General features: G+C 42.6%; 2 protein-coding genes across 5 annotated transcripts in view; both read right to left on the minus strand.

The window, feature by feature from the left end:
• Positions 1-323: 323 nt before the first annotated feature.
• On the minus strand, positions 324-15,700 carry coq8ab (coenzyme Q8A-b). Of its 2 annotated transcripts, none has more exons than XM_083923693.1 (15): positions 15,479-15,700; positions 13,830-14,014; positions 12,613-12,918; positions 12,415-12,481; positions 10,100-10,174; positions 8,310-8,435; positions 6,012-6,097; positions 5,769-5,909; positions 5,599-5,680; positions 5,374-5,467; positions 4,358-4,499; positions 4,018-4,125; positions 3,853-3,918; positions 3,229-3,315; positions 324-919 (listed from the first exon to the last, which is right to left on the minus strand). In XM_083923693.1, the coding sequence occupies exons 2-15, from the start codon at positions 13,962-13,964 to the stop codon at positions 626-628; spliced, it is 1,809 nt and encodes a 602-aa protein (XP_083779819.1). In that variant the 5' UTR covers positions 13,965-14,014; positions 15,479-15,700; the 3' UTR covers positions 324-625. The 2 variants fall into 2 exon arrangements, with proteins under 2 accessions (XP_083779819.1, XP_083779818.1); XM_083923692.1 differs by having other exon boundaries at positions 12,613-12,921.
• Positions 15,701-17,421: 1,721 nt separating this feature from the next.
• The window catches only part of LOC310955196 (putative deoxyribonuclease TATDN3), a 5,717-nt gene continuing 4,829 nt past the window's right edge, over positions 17,422-18,309 (minus strand). For all 3 annotated transcript variants that reach the window (XM_083924971.1, XM_083924970.1, XM_083924969.1), the window contains exon 10: positions 17,422-18,309. This exon is cut by the window's right edge and continues 256 nt beyond it. The gene's annotated coding sequence lies outside the window, so the exon portion shown is untranslated.

Below are 18,309 nucleotides of genomic sequence, written 5' to 3' on the forward strand. Positions count from 1 at the left end.
TCACATTCACACAGACATTCACACTGATGGCAGTGGACATCTAAATACCATCTAATCTAATCTAATCTAATCTAATCATTCACACTACATTTACACACCCATGCACAGCACGGGGAGCAATTCGGGGTTCAGTGTCTTGCCCAAAGACACTTCGACATGCAGACCAGGGGAGCTGGGGATCGAACTGCCCATCTCTCGAATGGCGGACGACCCACTCTGTCACTGAGCCACAGTCGCCCTTAACTATCTGCATTCTTAGAAATGTACAAATCTTTGATGCTGATTTGTTTTTTATCAGAGTATATTTTATTTCAGCTGACAGACACGATTAGAGGTTGCACACAACGAAATTAATTCATACAACACGTACAATTCATCTTCAAACATAATTAGTTTGGATGGGAGTCCTGGTCAAAATGAGCGACATATCAAAGTGTTCTTAATCGGCAGACATTTTTCTGATTCACACACTCATCGGTTTACCTGATGAGTTCAAATACAAAACTACTTCTGGACGTTATCCGGCCCAGATTGCACAAACATATCTTCTGAATGTGTGAGTTAAATTGTTCAACATACCACAAACAAGGCTACAAAGTCCTGGTTTCAACAGACCAGTCTTCAGCTAGTTTGTCGGCTCGGGGCGCCCGTCCTTCCAGTAGTTGGCGTAGGCCTGCTGGAACATGTTGCTGCAGGCGATTTTAGCTTTGAGTTTGGAGCAGATGAGGAAGGAGCCGCCCATCTTGCGGTGGAGGGAGTACGTCTCCTCGGGAGGCGGCGTGAGTCTCTCCCTCAGCATCACGGGGATGAGGCTGTGGATGCGCTCGGTGGTGCTCTGGGCGCCAAAGTCGAAGGGGTCCTTGGAGGAGAAGGCCTCCCCGAGGATCATCACTGCATCCACGTGGGCGTTCTCCATCGACTTATTACAGGACACAGCAGTTAGGCGACAGGACAAAAGTTCTACGTTAGAGAGTTAGACGGGTCACAGTCGGATGTGGACCAGAGGTTAGCTTAGCGTAAAAACTGGAAACAGTATGACGTACGGTACTACACTATGACATTTTGTTAAATTAGTATGCTGTGACATTTTTATGAAACATTTTATTTTTAGGACATACTACGACAGTTCTGGTGAGAGACCTGACATACGCTCACCGGCCACTTTATTAGGTACACCTGTCCAACTGCTTGTTAACGCAAATTTCTAATCAGCCAATCACATGGCAGCAACTCAATGCATTTAGGCATGTAGACATGGTCAAGATGGGCTGCTTCAGTTCTAACCGAGCATCAGAACGGGGAAGAAAGGTGATTTAAGTGACTTTGAACGGGGAGTGGTTGCTGGTGCCAGACGGGCTGCTCTGAGTAATTCAAAACTGCTGATCTACTGGGATTTTCACACACAACCATCTCCAGGGTTTACAGAGAATGGACCGAAAAAGAGAAAATAACCAGTGAGCGGCAGTTCTGTGGGCACAAATGCCTTGTTGATGCCAGAGATCAGGAGAATGGCCAGACGGGTTGGAGCTGATAGAAAGGCAACAGTAACTTAAATATCCACTGGTTCCAACAGAGGAATGCAGGAGAGCATCTGGGGACACACAACACGTCGAACCTTGAGGCGGACGGGCTACAGCAGCAGAAGACCACACCCTGTCAGCTAAAAACAGGAAACTGAGGCTTCAATTCGCACAGGCTCACCCAAATTGGACAATAGTAGATCGGAAAAACGTCGCCTGGTCTGATGAGTCTCGATTTCTGCTGCGACTTTCACACGGTCAGAATTTGGCATGAACAACATGAAAGCATGGATCCATCCTGCCTTGTATCAACGGTTCAACGGATGTGCAGCCGACATTTCTGCAGCAACTGCGTGATGCCGTCATGTCAATACGGACCAAACTCTCTGAGGAAGGTTTCCAGTACCTCGTTGAATCTACGCCACGAAGGATTAAAGCAGTTCTGAAGGCAAAAGGGGGTCCAACCCGGTACTAGCAAGGTGGACCTAATAAAGTGGCCGGTGAGTGTATGTAAATGTATATGTGTATATATACACCATTTTAAAATTTGACATTTTCTGGGAGATTTTTTACCAGGATTTTGTTATATTGCATTTTTTGTGACATGCTGTACGTCGTAAGAAACATCCAGATCCAACACCACTTTATTCTACAGGATTATTATTCCCTAAAAAGTTTCCTGGAAAGAATCTGTAAGTTGTTAGTAATTATAGTTTAGGTAAAACAAAGAACAGAATCATTTCTTTCCCCCAATCTAATTAAATACAATTCAATTCAATGCAATTATGGATTTATTATTGGAAACTTTACCGTCCATAGATGTTAAGATTATAATGAATCCTCTATTTTCTATATGTTCACATGGCCTGATTTTGACTGACTAAAAGAGTCTGTTTCTGCATTCATTCATTCATCTTCAACCGCTTGTCAATGTCGGGGTCGCGGGGGGCTGGAGCCGATCCCAGCTTACTACGGGCGTGAGGCGGGGTACACCCTGGACAGGACGCCAGTCTATCGCAGGGCACATAGAGACGCACAGAGACAGACAACCATTCACACCTACGGGCAATTTTAGAGTCATCAATTAAATTAGTATCAAAGTCATCACTTATCCTAGAAAGTTTTCTTTCAAGGAAACTTCCAAGTACAGCTCGACAAAGCAGCATTATTGCCAGTTTGAGTGATAAATTCCCATCTCTCCTACACATTTGTATTGTGTTTCTTTATAAAGTTGAAGCTGCAGTTCGTCCTGGTCACCAGTAGAGGTCGATGACGAGACTTAGAGCCACTTAAATAAGTAACAAGTAAATGCTGATTCGTGTTTCAAAGTGATTGAACACTGTGTTGGTTGATCTTTGATTCATACATTTCTAATTAAACGATGTTTCATGTTTAGTGGAGAGAGCCACGGTGCAGGTTTGTCATTCAAACACGTCACAGGCGGCAATTTCCAGAACATATTTCAGGTGCCTGTATTTTAAGAACAAATATCTACTCTATGCGTCCACTCCACTACATTATTTTAAATTGTTACTTTCACTAAGTAAAGTATCAGAGTACTTTTTCCACTGCTGGGTTTAGAGAGGTGACGTTTCCGCTCAATGTTTCTTTTAACAGAATTCAACAGCTTTTTAACGGTCACTCTTAAACCAAACGAACCTGTGATCAGTATTTCACGGTTCATGGTGAAGAGGTTTGTGTTTATTACCTTCGACTCGAATCCTGTGAGGAACTTCATTTCTCTGGATCTCTGCAGGACACCCGCTCTGTTCTTATTCGCAGCTTCGTTAATGACCTGACGAGAGAAATCGAGGTGAAATTTAGTCCTGATCTAATGACATGATTGCCTGAATGAAAATAAAGCATTTTGTAGGTTTCTATGAAACAATTGGGGCATTTCAAGCCTTTAATGTGTGCAAAACTCTCATGTTTGCGTAACAATACTGCTGCAACCATGACAGAAATATGTGTGATGTGTTTCTAATTTTAACAAGATTCCTCTCATGTTATTAAAAAAAATGTTTCATGTAATTAGAACATATTTTACCACATACTTAATTATAATTACAATATCTTCTTTTGATAAGAAACATCCCTTTGTAATGACATTGTATGTTGAATGGATCTCGTACCAAACAAGACCAGTTCTGTTCTCTCTTTAGGCATTGACTGGATTTATAGCTTAGTTTTATATTTTAATGAGATCTTGTGCACTAACAGGAGAGTTTTGTGATATAACAAGTTGAAATTATATGCGGTTATACGTTTCCTGTAAAAAATAACAATTAACTGAACAAATACTGTAAAAGAAACGGTTCCTAAAGCGCCTCGCCTCAATGTAGGTGTCAGTGAAACTCTTATCGAATCCCCGTGTCGCTCCAAAATCCAACAGTGCAACCTAAGGACATGAAACAGAAAAACAGTTTCGGTGAGGAAGGGGAAATATCAAATGGACCCACAGTGTGCATATTTAATGAAGCGGTCGACGCACACTGACCTTGTGAGCTTGTGGATCGAAGAAGAAGTTGGACCAGTTTGGATCCGTCTGCATGTATCTGAACTCAAACAGCTCTCTCAAGCACAAAATCAAGATTTGCTCACAAATCTAGCACAAGCAAAGGAGGAGAAAGAAAACAGTTCGCCATGTACATTATGTATTATTATGAACTGATGAATTGTGCGTTATGACACCAAAATCTTGTGCTGACAGTGTTCTGGGTTTTAAAAAAGGTGGCATGTCTCTGCATTTGGCACATCACCTTGAACACTTCCAAAGCTGTCGAAGTGCACACATACAAACTGTACTGTAGGCGGTGCAGAGTCTGCGGCGGTCGTACCTCATTCCTGAGCTCCTGGGAGAGGTCGGTGGCCTGGTCTAGAGGGAAACCGGGCACCAGCGTCGTGGTGAGGACGTGCGGGCTGCTGAGCTCGTCAATCACATCAGGCACATAGAAATATGGATGGTCCTTCAGCAGCTCTCTGCCGCACAAACAGCAACGACAAAGTAAAAAAAAACATCAGAGGCCGACTCCAAAACTACGACATAAATAGACGCATCAACAGCAGGAGCGTCCTGGTCAGGAGCGTCGTGGTCAGGAGCGTCCTGGTCAGGAGCATCCTGGTCAGGAGCGTCCTGGTCAGGAGCGTCCTGGTCAGTATCGTCCTACGACTATCCTGTCCTGCTCAGGAGAACACGGCCATTATCAACTTGACAGCTAAAGAATAAATGTTGCTTTGATATTACATTATTTCTAGGGCTGCCCCCAAATAGTCGACCAAGCACTGGTGCACCAAAAAATCTTTAGCCAACCAAAATTTCAAGGAAGGCCAGATACAGGAAGTCGTGACCCTCACTCACTGTCAGTGTTTTTGTTTTTTTAAAACACGTCAGGTCCTTTCGACATCGCAGTTAATAATAAACATATAATAATAATAAGAATAAACAATATACTACACTTCACCGCACTTTACTGTAACTTAGTTCTGTAGGAAATGCTGCTACATTTTTAAGACTGTTTCAATTATCCCTCCTTATCACTTATTCAGTTTGTACTTGTCTTATTTCAATCTGCTGCTAAACTGCACAGTGCGTATTGTTGTATATTGTATAAACCTACGTTTAACCACAATGTCTGTTGCACTCTGTCACACTTAGTTATTGTTTGATTTATTTGATGTTAGCTTTGATTTGATTATGTTAGCTTATTGTCACTCTGATCCTTTCCCACCTTTGTATTGAAACTGCCAATCATGTCGGGAAAGACAGAAAAAAAAGGTTGTACGCACTCTAATCCACTGTGAAATGAACCCCAAAGTCAGTCTGTTGTTGTGAGAACAAGTGTGAACAACTCACTGGAATTTTCTGGCACATTTGGCCTCTCTTATGTAATCACACTCCAGCGCCAGCTCTCGGCTCATGACCTCAATAAGGTGCTCAGGAAACAGACCTGTTAAAGGAGGGCGAATGTTCAAAGGCTGAAAACCAGGACATTCAAGCAGCTTGTGTGGGTAAATGTATCGACAACAGCGGAGGTGCAATAGCAGCTGTTATCATAGAAATGATAAAAAACAATGTTACCTTCGGGCAGCACGTTGCTTAAACTCAGAGCAGTCATGATATTATTCACGTCGCTGTCGATACTCTTGGCCACTCCAGGGTACTGAATGAACAGATGTGATTGTGTAAATTTTTGTCGCATCATCGTGTTAGAGTTTTGTGTTTTATCTCTGTGCAAACACTCCCCTCACCTGAATCTTCATGGCGACCTCTCTGCCGTCCTTCAGTCTCGCTGAATGCACCTGACCGATAGACGCCGCTGCAAACGGCTTCTCCTCAAAGTACTCCAGTTTGTCTCGCCAGTTCGGACCGAGGTCACTGCTGATGGCTTTCTGCAGAGAAAAGAGACTCAGTGTCGTCTCAACTCGGTGTCAGTGCATCTTAACTTGAGTTTAATGAGTTTGTCTCATTCACTACGGATCTCCGTACCGTACCATCATCTGCTTAGGGGGCATGAAGTCTGCGCTCTGTCGCACGCGCTCGAAGATTTTGGCCAACTGGGGGTTAATGAAGGCGTCATCTGAGAGAGAGAGACCAAAGTGATAATACTCACCGGTGGACCAGCTGTTATGCATGCATTGTTTAAAACCGTCTGTGTATTATCAGTACATTCAACAGAGTGCAGCATCTGTTTTTCTGAAAGAGAAATCCGTGAAAATATTCTGCTTCCATGAACGAAAAACCCCAAAACAGAGAAAATTAAAGTGTAATTCCGGTATAAAATCATCCCGTGCTTTTTCTTTGGCACTTACAAAGATCAAATAAGCCATTGAGACGTTTTTTCCATGTATGAACTATTAACAGAGAAATCCGGGAGAGTCGCTAACAGCGGGACGTGGCTAACACTGATTAGCTTGGGGCAGTACGGTGAAGGCATGAAAACAGCTTTTTTAACCACTAATACTGCTCAGAATAACACCAAACCTCTACAGCAGCATGAGAAGAGTCCCTACACATAAAACAAAGCACCAATGGGCTCCTTCCTGTTGGATTGACTTTGGTAATCCACGTGAATGGACTTTACTATGAGAGGAGCTGGTACCGGGGCCAGTAGTTAAGCTTTTCAAAACACTCTTTTAATAAACTCTGGGTTCACTAACTACGCTGTTGGTGCTTCGTTTTATGTGTAAGGACTCTTTTCATGCTACTGTAGAGGTTTGGTGTTATTTTCAGCAGTATTAGTGGTTAAAAAAGACGTTTTTATGTCTTCACCGTGCTGCCCCGAGCTAATCAGTGTTAGTCACTTCCGTCTGTTCGCGTCTCTACCAGATTTCTCTGTTGTTACACGAAAAAAACTGTCTGGATTGGTTATTTAATGTGTGTAAGTGCCGAAAAAGACCATGGGATGATTTTGTGCCGGAATTACACTTTAAGTTTCCACACAGGCGCTTTTTACTTACTGCACAAAACAAATTTTCTCTGTTTTTGGATTCTTTGTTTAAACGTGAACCTTTGTTTTTTTAAATTCAAGGTAACACAGGTTGAGTAATTTACATAAAAATGATCATTGTGAGGATTAAGTATTTCTTAAAGTCAAATTACTGGTATCAAAATATACTCAAAATACAAAAGTACTTATTATGCAAAATGGCTCATTTCAGAATATTATATCAGTATAATCATTTAGGCATTAATTCATGTGTACGGAACTTTAATGTTGCTTATGGTAAAGGTTGAACAACTTTATACATTTTATCTGCTGGGTAGCTTGTGTAATCAATAACATTTGTCCTCAATTTTGAGAGTGACAATATAATTTAAGTTGATTACTGTTATTAATCTGAATCTGCAATTATCAGTTTAAATTATTCCTATACATGTAGGGCGGTAAAAAGTACAATATTGGACTCTGAATACTGAAATGTAGTGAAGTATAAAGTACCTCGAAACTGTACTTAAGTATAGTACATGAGTTAATGTAACTAGTTACTTTCCACCACTAATGTTGCGACTTTAATGATAAAACAAAGTCGTTTTCTCACAGATTACACCGTGGCCGAGTAGCAGCTTCAAAATTTGGTCACAATCAACCGAGTCTCTTCCCATTTCTTGACTTTGTCGCACTATTTCGGCGTCAGTCCTTAACCACAGAAGTTCCCGAATCTTGACGTCTCTCCAATCAGACATTTCTGTTTTATTCTGGTTTCACACGATAGAACCTCATCAACGCTTCCACTCGCCAGCTGATAATTCACCGGACAATGACCTCCGCTATTCTCACATGGGCACACAGACTTCGTACTAGAAGGCAGACAGAGTAAAGTCGGTTTGATGTCCGGTCTGACTGATTCGTACATTCGTGTCCTCAGATAGAGCTCTGCCGGGTAATATCTAGATAATTTCGGCTTTGCAGAGCATGCGTGAAATGGGCTCATGAGCGCCACGAACCGGGGCTGTGGATGTTTAAAGTGTCAGTTGAGCCCACAATAACTCAACTGGAATGGCACCTATTGTGTTCAGCTGGCCCGTGGCTTATTTTAGGTGGTGACATTTCCCCTAATGCTGAGGGGCTCTTGTTTGTTTGCCAGTGAGTCTGAATCAGAAACATGATGAAGTCTGGTGGGGAAGCTGGAGCTCCAGTTGAACCTAAAGCTGAACCTTTATGTGCACACTGATACATTCACTGTCCATAACGAGCCTTAGCAGCACGTGTGTGTTTGTGGTGTGATATCAGTTTGTACCGTCTGACTGAAGATAATTTTCTTTATGTGACATTTTTGATACTAGCTCACCTTGAATACTGAGCATCTGTCCAATTTTTAGAGCAGCACCTCGGACTTTGCAAAGAGTCCGGACGATTCTTTGAGCGTTGGCTTCAGAGAGGAAGGCGCTCGAGTCCAGAATGGACTTTTTATTACCTGAAAAAAAAACCCACATCATTATCACATACAGTGGATATTATGTTTAGGCTACATCTATCAGAAGTCAATCTAGCAGTAGTGTTAACATTAGGTGTGTTTCCACTACGGTCGACTACCCTGAATGAGGGGTCGGTCTTGCCAAAAACGCCCCTAGTTTGCATGTGAGTCGCTCAGGAGGCCGTTTGTCTGAGTAGGAAGAGGCCCTATCGGACGCAGGGCCTCTTTTGTCCCCTGAGATTTACCCGGTTGCTGATTGGATGTAGCTCAAACCAAACCACTTATCTCTTAAATCCATTTGATCCATATCAGCATCCCTCGGCGTGTGACAGGATTCATGGTACACATTTTTGTCCTCACTCTCCTTAGTTTCAAATTAACTAACTATATAGTTTTATAGTACAGTGTCTTTTCAGTGACACTACAAAATAAAAACTCCCTAGCTCCAATAAAGTTAGTCATAGAGGTCTGGACTTTTCTACAGGTGTGGTTGACACGATGTAGAAGGTCTGCGGTGAACTGAATAGATCTGGCATAAAGTATTTCCTAGTTACATATGTGTAAATATGGCTTATTATGACAAAACCCCAAAAAGTTTAGAGTTAAACTGATGTCGTTTAGATTGAGTTTTAGCCAAATGCTAAAAAAAATCAGAAACTAGATGTTACCTTTCAAATGAAGCCTCACACACATGCCTTTCGTTGTTAGCTTTCCTGTTTGAGGATCCCAAAATAGGGAAAAATTAAAAACAAAGTGTGGTTATGGTGTAAAAATAATGATTATATATCCTGTGACATGTTTACATTTGTTGCACCCCAGTTAGATGAACTGATTTCTAGCTCTTAGAGCGTACTCACACTGTCCTTCTGGCCGGGGCCAAAACCGTTTTTTCAGCTAAAGCCTAGTACCTTTAAGCAGTGTGAGTGCACCCGCTCCGCGTTCAACTGCGGCCAGCGGGCCGTCCACGGCTTGAAAGAGGTGGGCTTTAGCGGAGCCGTTTGCACATGTACGAGCACGAGCGTGCGCACGTGTACGAGCACGAGCACGAGCCCTACGGCAGTATCGTTATGTGCGCCTGTTCGGACATGTAAATAGAAGGAGGGACCATGCGCAGACATTTAACAACAACAACAATGGTGGTGAAAGGTTCATGTTGGTGTGATGCTGAGGTGGAGTGTTTACTGCAGATTTGGTCGGATGAAAATATTCAAAAACAGTCGACAAGACGCACAAAAACTCCGAGGTCTGTGGAAAGATTTGTAAACAAAGCCACACACACGCGATCAATGCGTGTGACGTGTTACGGGGTGATGACGTATGGACAGCAAGAAGTATTGGCCGAGGCCCAGGCAGTGTGAGTACAAACGGGGCTGGGGCGCGGGGGGAGAGGGAGGGGGGACAAGTACCCTAAAGCCCTGGTCGCGGTCCGGAAGGACAGTGTGAGTGCGCCCTTAGAGTAATGTGAACCAATGAAAACAAATATATTGTTAATAATCTCATATTTGAAGCCAATTCTGTCCTCTCGTTTAAATGATATGCGAGACCGAGTTACTTCATAGTGACTGGAGCCTCAATATGAACAGGTGTCATGTTCGCCCTTATAGTGCTAACGTGATTAAAACCTGAACACGGCAGCAGTTACACAACCATCTCCCTTTTATCACCTTGCTGTTGTTGGGGTTTTAAACTCTTCTTGGCCACTTCAGCGATCGCCCCGATGCCGAGTCCGACCGCCAGACCTGCAAAAAGAAACGAACGTACAACATTCACAAACTTTCTCTGGATTTACAGGAACTATTTAAAAAAGGATGTTAACAGAATCAATCTGGCACTTGTTTTTCTTTTTTTTTTATGAATGCCCACAGTGTTACCTTTACCAATGCCTTGATAACAGGAGCAACAACAAAGGACGTGATAACAGCAATCAGTAACCAAAGTCTGATTTATCAGGGCAACACTCAGAGCCTGTGGGAGCTCAAGGGCCATTTAGGGCCAAGAGAGAAGAGGAAGAAACTGATACTACTACTACTATGAAGTGTGCTGCCCTTTGCTGACAAAGCGTTTTTTTTTTATAAGCATGATACTCTGGCAAGTCCCCGAAACATTTCCCCCACTATTGACATTGTATCAGCACCCACAGTCTGACTCAGGCTCTCCACAACTGGTGACCCAGTTCATCAATGCAAACGCTCTCAAATAAATCACTTCAGAAGCACGGACTTCACATCAGCTCTGCTGTGTTGACATCCTGCAGAGCGCCTCGTAAGTCTCCCATGAGCTCTTTTTGCTCTAGAGGAAGCACCGACGCTGCCAATGACATTTGCACAACTTGTTTGCACAACTCATGTCAAAAATATTTGGAAAGATAGCTGAGAAAATGCCAGAGACCATTTAAAATCATCCAAATCTTCTTGAATTAATGAATGCCAGACATCCAGATTCTGGGTCATCGTATTTGTACAGTGAGCGTAACTTTAAGTTAGTTCAGAAACATGCACAGAAGGGCTTCGACTAATGTTATTGATTCATCTGCTGCCTATTCTCTCAATCATTTCGACTCTAAAAAGTCCGAACAACAGAAAAAAATCATATTTAACAAGATGAAACCAACAATGACTCGAAATAGTTGCGAATTCAATCGATCAACAAATTGTCTAATGTACAGAAAACCTATTCTGAACATTAAAATCATACTTTTACTCTAAAAATTAACTATAACTTAAAAAGTACACTGTGCAGATTTCGAACACTAGCAGCGTTTATGGAGCAGTGTTTCCTTTTGTCCTGCTAACCAAGCAAAGCACCAGCGAGGGCAGGGGAGAGGAAGTGAACATGGACGTAAACAACGCTGGTCTCAAAGTGTTTCTAAGAATCAAAATCTGCTTCGCTCGTGTTTTATGAGGAAGTATATTATTTCAACACTTTCCTCACACACACGATGTGTTTTGGATGAGAAACCCCTGCATTTAATACTCCAAAGGGCGCTTTTAATGAATAATAACAACATAAAAGCTCAACTAAAAAGGGGCTATAAAACTAAAAGGGTCAGTAAAGTTGAAAAACGAGATAAAATTGTCTTAAACAAAATCCCACACCTGTGACAGTAGAGCAACATGTCTGGTGTTTTAACAACAGGACCACAGGAGCACTGCTGGTGTCCCTCAAACCACCGGTGATCTTGCAAACACATCCAAAAAAAAAGTGAAAAAAGTTAAAAAACCCTTTATTTTAATGGGTACAAATTATAAAGACCACAAACGTGTGGTCTTTATACCGCACCGTTGTGACGAAAAGAGAGCTGAGCTGGAAGGCAAAGCTCTCGATCTACCGGTCAATCTTGGTTCCTACCCTCACCTATGGTCATGAAAGCTGGGTCATGACCGAAAGAACGAGGTCGCGGGTACAAGCGGCCGAAATGGGTTTTCTCAGGAGGGTGGCTGGAGTCTCCCTTAGCGAGAGGGGGAGAAGTTCAGCCATCCGTGAGGAACTCGGAGTAGAGCCGCTGCTCCTTTGCGTTGAAAGGAGCCAGTTGAGGTGGTTCAGGATCATCTAGTAAGGATGAACCCTGGGCGCCTCCCTAGGGAGGTGTTCCAGGCACGTCCAGCTGGGAGGGGGCCTCGGGGAAGAGCCAGGACTAGGTGGAGAGATTATATCTCCACACTGGCCTGGGAACGCCTCGGGATCCCCCAGTTAGAGCTGGTTAACATGGCCCGGGAAAGGGAAGTTTGGGGTCCCCTGCTGGAGCTGCTGCCCCCGCGACCCGACCCCAGTTGAAGATGAGATGAGATGACCAACGTGTGTCTGCTATACACCCTGAGGAAGGCGCAAGCCAATACGTGTTGATGTTGTTTTGGTTTGGTTTTTTTAAATTGTACCCATTCATTGAATTGTTGACGGTTTTACCCGAGCATGTGTTCTGCTTCACACTTTCCCAACACCTGCTTCTGGAGCGACTCCAGCAGCAGCAGCAAACACATACCTCCAAAATTCATCAGCCTTCCTATCCGTGTGACGGGCACCTTCCTCTCTCTGGCTTTTTCACTGAGCTGAAAAACAAGAACAGAACTACACTTGAAGGACAAAAGACCAATAAAATGACCCTTTGCAATAACCGCGACATTGAAATATTGATGAATATCATTCACACACTGATAAATAAAAGCGTCAGAGTGGATACCACTTGCTTATGTTGCTTGACGTCTGTTGTCTTGGTGTTTCCTGCTTTACCAACGTCCTCCGGTGTCAGACGGCCCACTGTGGAGTTGTCCTGGTTAAATGGCCGCGTTTGTCCAGAGAACACTTGGTGTGTCCAGTTCCTGTGATGCTTCAGACATTTAGTGCTGGTTCTTCCACAACGGTTCTCCTGTCCGCCGGTCACACTTCCAATGAAACAGGTACTGAAGCACGCTCCCATGGTGGAGTATCTGGGAAGCTGAGCTGCTCTGGCTCGGTGGACGCAGACCTCTGGAGGTTTGGTGAACGTCTTCTGGATGACAAAACAGGAGTCACATGAGCAGGTGTTGAAGGAATAGTTCAACATTTTGCGAAGTATGACATGACCTTTTCTTTGTCTCACTGTGCTGTAAGGATATAGCATCAGCTTGAGGGTGAACTATGGGACTGTTTTACCACTTTATCTCATCTTCAACCTCTTATCCGGGGTTGGGTCGCGGGGGCAGCAGCTTTAGCAGGGGACCCCATACTTCCCTTTCCCGGGCCACATTAACCAGCTCTAACTGGGGGATACCGAGGCGTTCCCAGGCCAGTGTGGAGATCTAATCTCTCCACCTAGTCCTGGGTCTTCCCCGAGGCCTCCTCCCAGCTGGACGTGCCAGCTGGGAGGAGGCCAGCCACTAGATGCCCGCACCACCTCAACTGGCTCCTTTCAACACAAAGGAGCAGCGGCTCTACTCCGAGTTCCTCATGGGTGGCTGAACTTCTCCCCCTCTCTCTAAAGGAGACTCCAGCCCCCCTCCTGAGAAAACCCATTTCTTTATTAATTATTCAAATGAAACCAATCAGAAAAGTTTGAAGGGGAAAATCACACGTTGGTGGATCTATGCAAACTTCTTGTTGGCACTGGTTCATTTTGTGGAATCACAAGCCCAAAATGTTGACACCAACAGGTCAAAATGTCCTTTTGGAAGCTTTACTTTCCAGCAAAGTACAAAACTCTGTTGGAAACACATATTCTTTGCCAATAAAGACCTCTACCAGACTTCGACTGTGTCCTCTGTGGCAGCAGCATCTGCCTCACAGCCCTGCCCTCTGTTGTGGGTGCTCATGAGGTGATGGTGGCCCAAACAGACTCAGGAGGAATCTGGGTTGCATGTTTGTGAAACTCTACCCGGCTCTGAAGGTGCATGACGGACAAATCACGGCTGACTTGCTCACCCTTGCTGATCCGGCAGCGTGATGGAAGTTTACCAGCCTCTGGTTCCCGGTGCTGTGCAGGCCGCCCGGTGGGGCTCTGCTGGCCGCCTGCTTCATCAAGGTCAGACCCCTCCAGACCACCATGTCACCTGTCATGGTGTTGATGTTCAGGAATAACAGGGTCTCTGCAGCAGGTTGTTTTTAGGCTGTGGGGGGAGATGGAGGAGTCTGAACATCAGTGTATGTTCCCATGCTTGTAGAAAAAAACATGGACCCATATCCACAGCATGCTTGGAAAAAACAACCTAATCAAACAAAGAGACTCAAAACAACCACAAAGAGACACAATACAGCTACAAAGAGACACAAGAAAACACAGAGACACATAACAACTACAAAGAGACACAAAACAACCACAAAGGGACTCAAAACAACTTCCAAGAGACACAAAACAACTACAAAGAGACACAAAAAGAGACACAAAACAACTACAAAGAGACACAAAACAACTACAAAGAGACTCAAAACAACTACAAAGAGACTTCACAGAGACACAAAACAATCACAAAGAGACTCAAAACAACTACAAGGAGAGACAAAATAACTACAAAAAGACTCAAAACAACCACAAAGAGACACAAAACAACCACAAAGAGACACAAAACAACTACAGAGACACAAAACAACTACAAAGAGACTCAAAACAACTACAAAGAGACACAAAACGACTATAAAGAGACAAAACGACTACAAAGAGACTCAAAACAAACACAAAGAGACTCAAAATAACTACAAAGAGACACAAAACAACTACAAAGAGACTCAAAACAACTACAGACACAAAACAACCACAAAGAGACACAAAACAACCACAAAGAGACTCAAAACAACTACAAAGAGACTCAAAACAACTACAAAGAGACACAAAACGACTATAAAGAGACAAAACGACTACAAAGAGACTCAAAACAACTACAAAGAGACACAAAACAACCACAAAGAGACTCAAAACAACTACAAAGAGACACAAAACGACTATAAAGAGACAAAACAACTACAAAGAGACACAAAACAACCACAAAGAGACTCAAAACAACTACAAAGAGACACAAAACAACCACAAAGAGACTCAAAACAACCACAAAGAGACACAAAACAACTACAAAGAGACACAAAACAACTACCAAGAGACACTAAACAACCACAAAGAGACTCAAAACAACCACAAAGAGACAAAGTTGAACTAGTTTCCACTTTAAGCTTCAATCATTCATTTTAAATTCTTCTTTTTTATTGTTTCTGTTGCAGTTGTGTCGCCAGTCCGAGTATTAATGTGATTAATATTATTATTGTTATAATAATAATTATTATTATGTTTGTTATTGACGGAGTTTCTCTGCAGGGCTGATGGAGGAGATGGAGGTGGAGGAGTCTGAACATCAGTTAGGGTTCCCATGCATCCACAGCATGCTTTAAAAAAACAACCTAACCAAATACTGTATTATATTATATTATGTTTGAAGTGGTATTTGTGAATAAACTAAACTAAACTAAACTAAAACAACTGATAAATAACTGTGATAAGAGAGCAGAGACACGTGCACACTACGTTAAATGGTTTCCCCAGAGGATATAAAAGTGACAAATAGGGGAATTGAACCTCTACTCACCACCTTTACAACAGCAGACCTCTCGGACCCGTGAGCATCGTGCAGCTGCAGCACGAGCCGCAGTTCACCTTGATTTGACTCTTGTCAACACTTCAACTCCAGGCAGCAAAGCGTGCGCCGCGCTGAAGGACATGCAAATTTTCCCAGAGGCGACCCCGGGGGGAGGAAGACAAACACGGGCCAATGAGGCAAAGTTCAGCCGATAGCTGCGGGTATCAACAAACCTCCGCTGTGGTTGGACGAACTGTCAGGCGCTCGTAAAACACAGTGTGACGGCTGACGTGGCCCGCGGGGCGGTCCCTGAACTGCACACGTGCTGCGTTCAAGGGATACCAGAAAAATCGGATCTTTTTTGATAAACAAAGCGGTTTATTTGTTTATTTGAGTTGAAATACTAGAGTACAAGTCAGTTACATTACTATAAATATAAAGCATTAGGTCAGACATTATAAAACAACTAAAGTTAAACTAACATTAAAAAAAATAAAAAATGTAAAATGCCTATATAAAACAAACAAAATATAAGAAGTTTCAAAGTAAAGATAAGTTTGATTCATTTATAAATGTAAAGGTCAAATTATAGTATTTATTTTCTGAAATTTTACTTGTAAAAAAAGTTTAATTTAAAATGATAATGTGTTAAACAGTTTAAATTAAATTGTCTACAGGCTTTACATTGTTTTCATTTATTTTTTCAAAGACAATCTGGGAAATTGTAACACAGTAAAATCATATTGCACTTTTTATTGTTTTCATGTGGTAGCATTTGAGTGTTTAGAAAGATAAACACTTGGATAAATGATTAAGTACACCATTATATGAAGCACACGACTTTACTGCCTCTGCTTTCTTTACAGCATCTTTGAATAGCTGGCACAGGTACTGCACTACAAAATCACCAATAACATGATTTATGCACAATTTTGGGTCTGAAAGTAAAGAGGTTAGGATTTATTTGGATAAAAAATATTAAAAGCAAACTAGTAAACCAATTTCATCATCATCAGTGTGCAAAATATTCATTTGTTGGGACAGTAAACAAACTTTAAAGCCATGTTTTTTTTTGCAGTAGGGCAGAGTTGATACATGGGGCTGTATCAGTGTCTTTGATTGTAGGAAATAACAAGGAATCTGCATTTCCACACTGTATTTAACTACTGTCAGACTGGAAAAGCCTCTACGTCAGCATCAGATAATTATACATTAAACCTTTCAATTAAAACAAATGTTTCTGAAGTTCTCAACGTTCAGAATTCAAAAGGAGCATCTCATGAGGAGCACTTGAAGGCAACAATACCCCATACAACTGTGAACGGCCCCTGATCCAGGGTCATTAGAGTCTGGCTCTAGCAGCTGATGTTAAAGCGAATGATGACTCACCTTCTCATTATAGAGAGAGCGGCTACACTGAAATAAATAGCACGCGTTACCAGTGAAATTTCTAACTTATTATCACTGCTCTGTTTAGATGTGTTGATGGGAACCATAATGCTGTAAATAACACAGTGGAACGTCATAAATAATCACTTTACAATGAAGTAAACGTTTGAAGGAGCGGCTGTCACAGGGATTTTGGATACTTGTAATTTATAAATCCTTACCTTTAATAGGCCAACCATGAATCCTGCGTTTTCTGTCTGAAACTGTTTAAACCCAACCTGCTGACTGTTACCTCATCCCTCATCCTGAAATGATCGTCCTGTTTGTACGTCGCTGAGTCGGCCTGGGATAATGAGTGAGGCTACAGCATGACGTGAGATAACTCCAGAAGAGACAGAGGCATTGTGTGGCCCATGCATCCTGTGTTGTATAGATAGGAGATGACAAATCATTATTGCTTACATGTGTGTTGGTGAAGAATGATGAGTGTGAAAAGTGCTGTTTCTGTCTGAAAACGCCGTCCAGCTTTTTTTTTGTTTGTTTCTTTTTATCTTATCCGTGTTTTGTCTCCTCCTTAAAAGGAGAATCACTGTAAGGCAGGGGTGTCAAACTCCGGCCCGTGGGCCAAATCTGGCCCGCGGTGTAATTATATTTGGCCCCCAAGATCATATCATGGTTCTGAGAACTGGCCCACGAGTATAAAGCACATACACGTCTACTTTTCTGTTGACAAACATGAGCATCCATGCTACCAGTCTCTGCAGACAAACTGAATCCACCCCTCCCCAAAAACGACCCAAAGAAAGATGGAGGACAGGATCTTTCAGCAGTGGTGGGAGGAAGATGATCTGTTTATGAAGGTAAAGAGCTGTTGGTCTCGTCTGCAGAGCCACCATGGCTGTAACCAAAGAATCAAACATAAGAAACACCACGACAAGAACAAGGACCTGCACTGAAAAGTTTCAGCGTTACACATCTGGAGAGAAGGGAAAACATGCACATTTGCAGTCTTTTTTTTTTGTTTTTTAGTAGATATTGAGTTTGGCTGCAACTTTATCCCAGTTTTTAAATTTGGCCCACTGTGAATTGGAGTTTGACACCCCTGCTGTAAGGGTTCGGGGTCCCTCCTTCTGATTCTTAGCCTTGTGCATGAACCTTTTTCTGCAGAGAAATACTTTGACAATAAACCACGGAGAACAGCCGATCCTGTTTGTTTGATCTTTATTGAGCAGCTTCTTCCACAACACGACCGTGACGGATGTCGGCTGTTGTTTTCGTTGAATGACAAGGTGTTTATGAAATGTTGGATGTTTCAGATGTATCACACACATGAAAAATATCCAACTCCTGTGCTAAATTGTTGTCATCTTCCTTTATTTAAAAATAAATGGAGATCAATCGTAGTATAGTCCACATAGAGGTGTTTTAGCTTTTAATATGTGGCTCTGACT

This window comes from Echiichthys vipera, assembly GCF_963691815.1.
Source record: "Echiichthys vipera genome assembly, chromosome: 12".
Lineage (NCBI taxonomy): Eukaryota > Metazoa > Chordata > Actinopteri > Perciformes > Trachinidae > Echiichthys > Echiichthys vipera.